The following is a 12,652-nucleotide window of genomic DNA, read 5'->3' on the forward strand; positions in this document are numbered from 1 at the left end:
TGGCCACAAGTCAAAATCCAACCTCCTGCTTGTTTTTGTACAGGCTGCAGGGCAAGCCTGGGTTTTACATTTTTCAGTGGTTTGTAAGAAAATAGAAAGAAGGATAATGTCTCATGGCATGTGAAAATTATACGAAGTTCAAATTTCAGTGTCTATAGCTCAACTTCTACGGGAACACAGGCACATTCATTCAAGTACATATTGTCTGTGGTTGTTTGCTTCCTATGATGGCAGAGCTGAGTAGTTGCAACACAGACCTTACAACTCACAAAACCAAAGTTATTTACTGTCTGGCCTTTGACAGAAAGAGTTTGCCAATCCCTGTATCAGAGACAAAACAATGCCCTATAATAATAAAGAGGTCTATGTTCTAATCCCTAGAACCTGTGAAAAGATGACTTTCTGCAGCAAAAGGCACATTTAAAATATGATTACATTAAGGATCTTGAGATGGAGACATTAGTCTACATTATCCAGGAGAGTCCAGTGTAATTAATTACAAGGGTCTATATAAGTGGAGGAAAAGGAAGTTAAGAGAGGGAGTGTGTCAGAGTGATGCCATGTGATGAGACCTGACCAGTCATTGCTGGCTTTGAAGAAGAAAGGGAGCAGGAGCCAAAGAATGTGGACAGCCTCTAAAAGCTAGAAAAGGCAAGGAAAAAGATTCTCCCCTAAAGCAGCTAGAAAGGAAAGCAGCCCTGCGGACACCTTGGCTTGAGCCCACTGAGACCTGAGTCAGAAATACAGAACTGCAAAATAATATATTTGTGCTGCTTCAAGTCACTAAGTTTGTGGTGATTTGTTATAGCAGCAATAGGAGACTAATACACATAGTTTCAAATTTTCAAGCTACAGATCCTAACAACTCCTTATTTTTAAGATAGCCCAAACACCTGGGTTTCAGGCAATACCCATGAATAAAAACAAATCTTCAGAAAACACTCATCTCTGTAATCACCCAGGATCCTCCTAGCTTCAGTCCCCAAAAGTTAGCACTCCTGCTTTACCTAGCATCTTTCTTTTACTACAGTCCTGTGAGGCAAGTGCCGCTATCACCATCCTTTGCCTGACAAATGAGGACTCTAAGGCTGAGAGTGTGTGTCACAGGTGTCACCTGGTGCTGCAACAGATACCCTGTCCCACCAGGACTGTGAACCCATCCTGGCAACTGCTACAGGCTGAGGAAGATTAAGCTTAGCTTAGGGGAATCCACTCCCCTGGAGCTTGCTGGGAGATGATACCAGTTACCTCTCAGCATGCAGTTAGAACAGTCCAGCCCCTCATCCCAGGCTGAACAATTTCTGCGATGCAACTCATGCTCCAGAATCCTCTAAGGGATGAGACTGAGGCTAAACTTCGGAAACCAGCATGTTTTCCTCGTCACCTTATAGGTTTCTCCTGAAACTACTTCTGTGGCTGACTCCTTTATCTAAGAAACCCCTTCTCAGGCTCTGTTCTAATGGACCTGACCTAAGAGGGATGCAGTGAACTCACATTTCACAGGGATTCGAACTCAAGTAATCTCTGCCCAGAGCCTTTGCTCCATCATATGTTACCTTCTCAAGTCTTAACTCCTTTTGACTCTACTGCTTCTGTTTCTAACCACTCGAGCTCAAATTGAATCTCCTTCCTTGTTCCTCTAAGCTTTTCTTTTAGAAGTCTGAGGAGTAGTTTTACCCCTCAGGCTCCTCCCACTCTTGAACAACTCAGCAGACCGCATGGTTTCAATTTTGCCTCTCAGGACTCATCGACTGCTAAGGGCCTGTTTCTCTGATGCTCCACTGGAGCTCCCCCCTCCTCCCCAGCCCACAGCAAAGAATAACTCAGGCACAGAGGATTTACCTTCACAGATGAAGCTAGAAAAATACAGCATGGCCCTTTATATCCACAAAGGAAGCCATCCCTTCTTCTCAGGGAATGAGACCGAAGCTGTTTTCTGACGATTGAATGGATTTATGCTGAGATGGGCATGCCCTTTCTAGCGTCCTTGTTGCAAAGGTACACATTTGTCAGAATTCAGTTTCGGTATCTGACACTTTGGCCAAAATGGATGTTGTAGAACAGTCCCTGCCCAACGCATCACCCAGGTTTCAAATGATGTAAAATAAAAGAGAATGATATGGGAAGAAGAGTAGGGGTTTTGGAGTCATACCAATGTAAGCTCTAATGTAGATTCTATCACGGATTTTAATCTATTTGAGCCTCAGTTTCCTCATATGTAAAATAGCCTAGTAATATGAACACCTCTCAAACCATTATGAGGATGAAATTTGTTCCAAGTGTAAAGTCTAATCTCCATGCCTGTATATAATAATCACCAGGAAATATGCTTTCCCTTCCTCCAAGAAAATTACTCTTCTATTGTTTTTTTGGTTTTGTTGGGGTTTTTTTAGCCGCTATTGTTTGTTCCCCCCGGGATGGTGTACCTACGAGTATGTCACAAAGTATTAGGAATATTAAGCATAATTCATTGAGTACTTATCGCATAGCAGGCATTGTGCCAGTGCTTTATGTTATCTCAGTTATTTAATTCTTATGACAAAATAATAAAGAGTTAAAAAAATAGTAACCCGTTTCACAGATGAAGTCTCCGAGACACCAGAATGTTAAATAACTTGCCTAAGTTCAAAAAAACTTACAACCTGCGATTGGTTGAACCAAAATATGGACCTGTGTCTGACTCTAGAATCCTTCCCCTATTCTTTTCATTTTTTTTTTAATTTAGAGAATACTTTGCTAGTTTTCTAGATGGATTTTCACAATGCGATAACCCCTGAATTGAAAACAGAAACACAGAAGTATCTGTTTTAGGTCTTCTCATGACATTGTTGTAGACATTTTAAAAATACATGGGCAGAGAAATGACTTTCCAGGGCACTGATGAAGGAGCTAGAGATATAGACTCAAGGATACAGACTCCGCTTTCACGTCGCAGATAAGGAGTGGTCTCCCTTGTGCTGTACATAGATCAATAACCAGCAGAACCAAGTCAGTGTTTATAAACATTCCCTTTAAAAGTGCATGGATTTTTTACCTGAATTCTTCTGGAGCAGTGAAATATAGCTCAGTAGACTAGACTTGAGGCATAGTGAGGTTTCAGGTGCTTTCCCAGCCCCAGGAAGTTATTGGGTAGAGGACATGCTTGACTGATGATGGGCCAAGAGACTCTAGGGAAACCACGTGTACATACATCCATCTACCCCGGTTTTGTGGGGTCTCCTGCTTTTCTTAGGTGCTGTGCCCTTGACTAGACAAATTAGGAGCACAGAGTTTTCACAGTGTTTTAGAGGAAGATCTTCATGCAGACCCATAACCTACCAACAATTCTTCATTATTGGTCTCATTGTCAAATACTGTGAGAGAAATCTGTGTCTTATAATTATGAAAGCAGGGACAGAAAATGCAACTGGAAAACTACAAGAAAAAAAAACTAATAGTGGGGGAAGGGAATGAAAGCTAACCTGATCAAACCAGCAAAATAAGAAAAGGAAAAAGAAGTAATAAGCAATGTACATGAGATAAACTACACAGATAAAACTGTAAAATTGTATTTGAAAGCCTGAAACAAAAACCAAACAGATGGAAAGATATACCACATACTTGAACAACAGGACTATGACAGAAATGCCAATTACATACATTTAATGTGATTTAACTTAGAATCTTGGGCTTCCCGGGTGGTGCTAGTGGTAAAGAAGCCATATGCCAATGGAGGAGACACAAGAAACGTGGGTTTGATCCTTGGGTCAGGAAGATCCCCTGGGAGGAGGGCATGGCAACCCACTCCAGTATTTTTGTCTGGAGAATCCCATGGACAGAGGAGACTGGCGGGCTACAGTCCATACGGTCACAAAGAGTCGGACACACAACTGAAGCAACTTAGCACACACACACACAACTTAGAATCATAATGGGATTTTTCTTGGGGAGTGGGTAAAAGGATCTTGGAATTTATACAGAGGTATATTTGTCTGAGAACGGCCAACCATATAAAAGAACAGTGAGGGAGAGCTTATATTGGCAGATACCAGAAAAATCCATACAGCCACAGTAAAAATGCACTGGTACAGAAATCAACAAGTAGATCAGTGGACTAGAATATATAAATCAGAAATTTATCTCAGTATATATGAGATTCTAATATTTCACGAATATTCAATTCAGTAAGAAAAAAATATATTTTAATCAGTGATACTGGATCAATTTATCCTTTTGGAAGAAGATAAAAGTGAACTTTCATATTAAACTCCATAGCAAAATAAGTTTCACATGCATGAATATTTAAATGCAAAATGACAAAACAATTAAAAAAAATATCCTTCCCAGAAAAGCTAGGAGACTTCATATATGATATAGAATAGAAATGCATAAACTGTTTTTTAAAAGAGGTATCTTTTGCCTCTATGGAAATATTTAAATTTTGTTTGTCAAAAAATACCATATACAAAGTACAATGGATGAGAAATATACTGAGGGGGAAATACTATAATATGAATGACAGATAAAATTTTAACATTTATAATATTTTTTAAAGTTCTCATAAATTGACAAGAAAATAATACATAAATGTTTTTCCACACATCACTGGCACAAATATGAAATATTATAACATCTTAGGAACAGTAGGAAAGTATCCTATAGGGCAAAAAAATATATATATACACATAATAAGAGCATTTAGTGCAGCAGCATTTATTATGGAGGAATAATTGGAGGCACAGTATAATCCGTCAACAAGACATTAGTCAGCTGTGTTAGATGAGGGGTCCCCAACCTCTGGGATCTAATGCCTGATGATCTGAGGTGAAGCTGATATAATAATAATAGAAACAAAGTACACAATAAATATAACACACATGAATCACCCCAAAACCACGTCCCCCACCCCATCCATGGAAAAACTGTCTACCTTGAAATTGGTCCCTCATGCCAAAATGGTTGGGTACCACTGTGTTAAGAGTACATTCACACCATGGACTTTTAGGCAGCCATTGAAAACAATGAAGTAAAAGCAGGTGTGTGGTGTACACACATGTGTATGCGTATGTGTGTGTGTATCTCTACGTGAGCATGGGGAAAAAGTGTATCAGGGTTATTGAGATGGATTATAGGTGGGGAAGATAAAAGTGATGGGAGGGAAAGGTGAAGGAGGTAGAGGTGAAGACAAAAAAGGAAAAGAACAATATTTCACACAGAAAAAGCATGTATAAAATCACATTTGTGTCTTTATAAGAATGCATATAAGTATATATAAGAGAAAATCAACATTTTAAAAGTTATATTTTTGCTCAAACTTCTTTATCTAAGAACTCTTAACCAATTCAGAGTTATTAATTCAAATTGTGGCATGTCAACGAGAGTTTGCTGTCTGGCTCAGGAAACTCAAACAGGGGCTCTGTATCAACCTAGAGGGGTGGGATGGGGAGGAGGTTCAAAAGGGAGGGGATATATGTACACCTATGGCTAATTCATGTTGAGGTTTCACAGAAAACAGCAAAATTCTGTAAAGCAATTATCCTTCAACAAAAAATAAACAAATTCAAAAATTTTTACAAATTGTGGCATGTGTGCTCAGTCATGTCGAACTCTTTGAGACCCCATGAACTGTAGCCCACCAGGCTCCTCTGTGCATGGAATTCTCCAGGCAAGAATACTGGAGTGGGTTGCTATTCCCTCTTTAAATTGGTGATTTCTTTTTCAATGAATTAAAGCTAAGCAGTAGTTTGGAAAGAAATCTTTTTAATGACACAGAGTTTAGATTTTTGAGAATTTTATTATTTATCTTTGCTACACAGTTTTCTATACTAATCTGAATCTAGGAGAACAGACTAATGTTTAGGCCTATAATTCTCAAACTTCAGCTTCTATCAGAATCAACAGAGGGCTTATGAAAAGACAAAACGCTTGACTACCAGGCCTCACCCTCCCACCCACCCCTACACCTGCACTCCCCAACTCCAAGATTCTGAGTCAGTAGGTCTGAATTAAGACTAAAGAATTTGTACTCCTGACAAGTTCCCCAGGGAGTTTGACACTGTTGGCCTGGGAAATACATTTTGACTACCAATGGTTGAAAGCAAGCTAGTGTCTACATGAGGAAAAATGACTCACAACATGTCCCCTTCACTGCAGTTGTACTCACATTTAGGCCAGCTTTCTTCCAATAATAGTTGCTATACTGGTTAATCATGCACTTTGTTTTTTCTTTAAACTTTTCTTCTGAATCCATAGACCACCAAGGATCCAAGTTTCCATTTTTATCATATTTTCGACCTGGCCAAAAGGAAAGTTAAAATATATTTGCATTATTTATGGAAACAAATAAATTTCTTCATCTTCCCTTTCCTTTACTTCTACAAGCCGTGAAAACACAGTCTCAGCATCAGGGACCACTCCTGGAAGCACTTCCTGCTTTCTCTCCAGTGTCACAGGTTAATTAATGGTAAAAAGTGAGGAAAGGCGAAAAAGGTCTGAGGAAGTTCTTTACTTCTAAGCAACCAAGAATACTTTAAGGTTTATCAACTTATGGCATGTACCATTCTTGACCAATCTCAGATTGTTTCTACCCACTCTGACCCCAAATATTCTCGAAATTATGAAATGAAATGGCTGCCTTCAGAAAGCCCATGGAAGGAGTCAAAGCACCGCTGCCTGTGAAATTCCAAATGATCCATAGGAACAGCCTCAGTGAGTCACTCACACCCTGCGACCACAGCCCCTGACTCAGCGCTAAAAGGATCGTGTTTCCTCCAAGTTGCCAGCAGCCAAGAGACATATAAAACCTCTCTTATGAATCATTCCACAGCCATCAGTGTAGATGGAAGGCCCATCTGTCCTGCTCTGACAAGGAAGGTTGCTCTAAAAAGAGAACTTGGAACAAGAATGGAAATCTCCAAAACACAATGGAAATAAAGATGAGTTATACATGCTTTTTTGCTACAGGTTCATTGTTCATTTTCCCTGCATCCCTCAAAAAAAAAAAAAAAAACCTCTAGGTATATCTGGACTATCTCCTCTACTCAAGGTTGTTATTGGTTTAAATTTAATTACACAGAGAACTCTTCAGCGAGCTAAGAAGAAAGTCCCCAAAGCAAAGGTGTTAAGGAAAATGACCCAGAGCTCTTCAGCAAGGCTGCAAGCCACTACCACCCCAATCCCCCCACCCCTGGAGAGCTCCGAGTCACTGTCCTTGACCCGCTAACCAAGTGATCATTAAATAGTTACTGTGCAATGCACTCTTCTAAGTATTGGTTATGGAATGAAATGCCGTCTTTCGATTCTGTCCAAAAGGCTGCCAGAAGATTCTGAGGGAGAACTATACTGAAGTTTCCCAGGGGGAAAAAAAAAAACCTAGAACCAAGAGACCACTACTGGCTTTTGTTTCTTAGCTAAGACTCTCCTCTCAGATAACCCAAATATAGCTCAGGGGATTCAGGTGACTCCCAGGCAGCTACATTTCAACAGGGAGGGGTGGCAAGGGGAGCAAAAAACTCTGGTGATTAAGGAAAGCTGCTGGGAGTAAAGAATTATCCAGAAGGAGAGGAACCAAAAGGGTCTCTGGCCCTGGGGTAGACATCCAGGAAAGGATGTTGGAGATCTCACAGATACGGAAGAAAGAGGTCCCTCTAAACAGTGCTGCCTTGGGCTAGGCAGTTCCTGAGTCTGCCCTGTATACCACTGTGTGCCAGGCTCGCTCTGTCCACGGAATTCTCCCGGCAAGAATACTGGAGTGGGTTGCCATTTCCTTCTCCAGGCGATCTTCCCAACCCAGGGATCGAACCCACATCTCCTGCATGGCAGGTGGATTCTTTAACACTGAGCCACCTGGTAAGCCCAAATGAGAAAGGAGTTCTGATTAAAAATGATGACTTTCGAAGGGCAATCATTTCTTTAGTTTGTGCAATACTCTGCTCTTTTAGCTTTTATGTCATCAAGATACACACCATACTCTATATTATGCATTATCAGGAAAACATAGACTTTCTAAAAGAAATTCTGAATACATGACAGCATAGAGGAAAACAGAGATTAAACATTGCATAAGCCTTGAAATAGTGTAAAGGAATCAGTTAGCCAAGTTTCAGAGTCCTAACTGCCTGAGTCCTAACTTGGCAGGATGTATACTCATCTTCAGAGCAGAGCTCACACCTCCGGGGAGAGTATCTCAAAATGGTGAATAAAGAAAGGAAGAGAAGCTATAAAGTCATTCCTATAACTACTGCGGCAGCTACGGCAATTCAGATCTAAATGCAAAACTAATTTCATTGAAATTACAAGGTCTGTTTTAATTCTACCCCATCTCCAACAGGAAGAATTATTTATTTATTGCAAGCTAATACATCAAGACATGGGGGGAAGTTTTCAATCAGCAATTATACTGCTTTGGATAATCTTCAGTCTGAGACGATGTCACTCTCCAAAGATAATAGCAACAATTAACATCCATATCATCAACATGACCATAAAAGCATCAGCTTATACATTGAATCGGTACTTACCATTATTATCAAATCCATGTGTAAATTCATGTCCAACAATTACTCCTATAGCACCATAACTCAGAGATCTATGGCATAAATATATAATTGAGTTAAAATTATAAGCATGAATGTCAGAGCATAATTCTTTTTTTTTTTTCAATGAAAAGCCAAGACAATCTGTTTTCTACTAACCACATACACAAAATTGTAATAAGAAAAAAAAGTAAATACATCCTTGTCATTGAAATAGACAAAGAAACTATCATTTCTAATGGTGTCACTATGAGCATATATAAGCCTTAGTTTCTACCCAGTGAAATCAGGGATATGAAAGGGATGGTTTCTAAAGTCCCTTTCAGCCCTGAGGCTTCTGTGGGTATATATACCCACTCTAGCTGCAGTTTATATTTATAAACACCCAAAGCAGTAGCAGGTTTTGAGAAGATCCTGTCAGTAAACATACTGTTTATTTTTCATCTGTTGAAAAATCACTATAGACTTAGAAGTTAAATTGTTTTCCAAATGTAGACATAAAACAGGAATAGAGCAGAGATTAAAAGGGATCACCCTGCTTTCAAAGGTAGTCACATTCCTCTGCTTCTGTGACAGACAAATTCACAGGCGGACAGCAAAGACTATGAAGCCTGAACCAGATTTGGAAAAGGTGTTAGAGTATTTCTGTTCACCTACAAAGGCGACCGCTGACCGTTCCACACACCCTGAATGCGTGTGCCCTGCCTCCCACCAAGAGGTGATCTATTTCCTTCCCCTTGAAACTGGACGGCCCTCGGGACTTGCTGTGGCCACCAGAATGCAGTGCAAGGGGCCAGGTGTGACTTCTGGGCTGAGGCCTTACAGCTTCCATTTTTATGCCCTCTTGGAAGTCAGTTGCAATGTAAAGAAGTTGGAGTAATGAGCTGGAGATGCCAAGTGAAGCAAGTGAGAGATGCCAAACATTGAGAGACTAAAGGACGAGAGAGGCCCAGCCATTCGAGCCAGCCCAGCCAAGGCACCAGACATGTGAGTGAAGTCATCTTAGATCCCATGGCCCCAATCGAGCTGCTCAGCCAATACTACATGGAGCAGAAATCAGCTGTCTTGACTGAAGTACTGCCCAAACTGCAGAATCATGAGCTAACAGTGGAGGCACTTTGTTACATAGCAATAGGTAACTGAAAGAGAACATATAAATGATATATCAGGAAATCAGTAAGGGGGTTCCCTATGTATATGTCTGGGATCTTCTCTTTCAACTAAAAGTTCCCTGAAGACAAAATCCTTATCTATTTGATTGCTGCTAAATTCTCTGGATCTAGGACACGGTAAATGAGTAACAATGATTTAACTAACTGATTAACCTGACCATTTCTTGCAAGTGACAGATCATTATGTTACTTATTTTAATCATTCAATGTGTGCATGAGGATTATAGACAACTTTAAATCCTTGTTATAAGGATTCTTCCTGAGATTTGTACTTATACAAAAATATTTCACAGTTGCTTCCTGACATGCAACATCAAAATCACCCAGCACCAGATAGGACCTATAAGTGGAAGGAACAAGAAATTTGAAGCAACATGTTATTACAGGACATAATGATCCTTAACATGCTAATTGCTTGTCACAACTATACCCAAGGAAGTGCTGCAAGATTTAATTTTTCCCCTTGGTGGCAATTCCTTCCTTTGTTATTTCTTTCCTGCAAGGTAATTTGCATTTGAAAAAAATGCTTTCCTACTGTTTTTCCATCATTGCAAACCTTCATTAAAGAAGTAAGAGTAAAATGATGCATTTCAATCATAGAGCTATGGAAGCAGGGTGGGACAAACTTGTAATTCTATATAGAGCTAATTTTTGCAGCAGTAAGTCTCACTATGCAGCCTATAACATTTCGTTTTTCCAGGACTCTTAGCTCCAAGAATAGTACTCAGTCCTCTACAAGCCTCAGTCAATGCTGTTGACTGGATGAATTTAGGGGATGAACCATGGGGGCTTATAGCAACTGCTCTGCAATAAATGTCCCTTAAGAGGGACTGCTCGAACGAGCTTCCTATTCACAAAGGGTAATAGAGAATTCAGAAAATGATTGAATCATTGTAAGTTTCAGTTCTCAGTTACATAATCACAATCCTTTGGACAAGAGACAAAAAGTAAAAGTAATTTTAGATGACTAAGCCTGACAATGATAATGTTTCATAACACTAAATTTGCATCTTTCATTTTATCAATGGGCATTATTTAAATTAGCATGTCATAAAAATAAATAAATAAATTCGTATGCCTTTTAAAATGTGACTGACTGGCCAGAAACAAGAAGACTCCTGCAGAGAAAATCTAGCCTTCCAAAAATAAAATGGAAAAGATGACAATTTTTCCACCTACTCAGTTTCTCTTTTGTTCTTACCACCCAATGGGTTTCACATATGCACAGGATTTGCTGTCAACAACAAAGCAATTGTGATCTCACTCTGTCATCAAGCAAAGGCTACTCTATGCCTGACATGGAAATTCATAAAAATCTCAGAGTTACAAGCAGCTTTAAGGTCATCTAGTTCAACTCCTTAGCAGAGGCATAGGTCCCCTCAAAAAACCCATTCAAATGGTCCTAAGAGTTCTCTTCTTAGGCATGCCCAATAACCAGGAGCTCATCCCCTTCTGAAGCGGCCCATTCCCTCTTTGAGTAGTTCTAGATAAAACAGCGCTCCCTAGTGCTGACCTGGAATCTCTCTCCTATCTATTGGTCTGGTGTGGTGGTACAAGATGTTCTAGATGAATACCCTCTGACCTCCCCAAATTTACTAAATGATTTTGCCACCCTAACTTTCTTTCAAAAACATGAAGATACTTATGAGGTTATCCCACAAGTACTCTCTCCTCAAGTTCTTTCAACTCTTTCTCATCAGTCATGAATTCGAGGCCAGCAATTTCCAAAACACAGGAAAAAGGGAGGAAAAATTAAACACATTTAGATAGACTTTTCTTGAAGAACTTCTTGGGAATTTCTACGCTGCTAAGTACTGTGATTCTCCAAAAGAAAGGGAAGGGAAGGACGATTCACCTCCATTACTACTTCATGGGACACACACTTTGGAATATGCTGTCCTAGGCCATTTAAAATCCTGATTTTTTTCTCTGGAAACAATTCAGCTTGTTGATATCACTACAATTAGACACAACACTCATGAGGGGGCTAAGCTGACCAGTGTGAGGAGAGAGAATACCCACTCATTGGATCTGGAGGAGATCCATCTAGAAGAGATGGATATATGGGAACCCATCTCACTACACTGTGATTCCCATCTCAACAGCATCACCATATTTCCAATGCTGAGTGTCCAAAAGATGCTTAATAATTATTGAATGGATATCTTAACAGAGGATGGATGACTTCAGTGCAAAACATAGAACCCCTAGGAAAAAAATAAAAATTTCTCTTTCGCTCAGCATAAAGGTGAACATCAACATTTCCTAAGTTTCTATGATTTTGACTTTTATATCAGAAAATCATCTCATGGACATGATAAACATATCCACTGATCAATAAATTCAAACTCCAACCTGACTATGTCCAAGTGTCCAGGCATATAACCACAATAACAGATCAGTTTAATTGCTAATGATAAGCAACATCAAAAAATTCTAGGACCCTCTTTAGTTTGAAGCAAGCTTAGCAAATATTTAGTCTGTCTTTAACTTTATGGAAATATATATAAATTTCTAATCTTAACAACACAAAAATTGATTACAAATATTTGAACACTGGTTAAAACTGTCTGAACACTGATGAAAACTGCTGACAAAGGTCTGTCTAGTCAAAACATGGTTTTTCCAGTAGTCATGTATGGATGTGAGAGTTGGACCATAAAGAAAGCTGAGTGCAGAAGAATTGACGCTCTTGAACTGTAGCGTTGGCGAAGACTATTGAGAGTCTTTTGAACTGCAAGGAGATCAAACCAGTCAATCCTAAAGGAAATCAGTCTGGAATATTCATTGGAAGGACTGATGCTGAAGCTGAAGCTCCAATACTTTGGCCACCTGATGCGAAGAACTGACTCATTGGAAAAGACCCTGATGCTGGAAAAGATTGAAGGCAGGAGGAGAAGGGGATGACAGAGGACAAGATGGTTCAATGGCATCATTGACTCGATGGACGTGAGTTTGAGCAAGCTC

The 12,652-nt window shown here is 39.7% G+C and overlaps 1 protein-coding gene across 1 annotated transcript in view; it reads right to left on the reverse strand.

Annotated features, from left to right (window-relative positions):
- PHEX (phosphate regulating endopeptidase X-linked) overlaps positions 1–12,652 on the reverse strand; it is a 199,095-nt gene that overhangs the window by 11,803 nt on the left and 174,640 nt on the right. The window contains exons 17-18 of the mRNA XM_061136653.1: positions 8,499–8,566; positions 6,143–6,273 (exon numbers count right to left, since the gene is read on the reverse strand). Coding sequence (XP_060992636.1) covers positions 6,143–6,273; positions 8,499–8,566 — 199 coding nt within the window. The remainder of the gene's footprint in view (positions 1–6,142; positions 6,274–8,498; positions 8,567–12,652) is intronic.

This window comes from Dama dama, chromosome X (genome assembly GCF_033118175.1).
Source record: "Dama dama isolate Ldn47 chromosome X, ASM3311817v1, whole genome shotgun sequence".
In the NCBI taxonomy this organism is placed as follows: domain Eukaryota; kingdom Metazoa; phylum Chordata; class Mammalia; order Artiodactyla; family Cervidae; genus Dama; species Dama dama.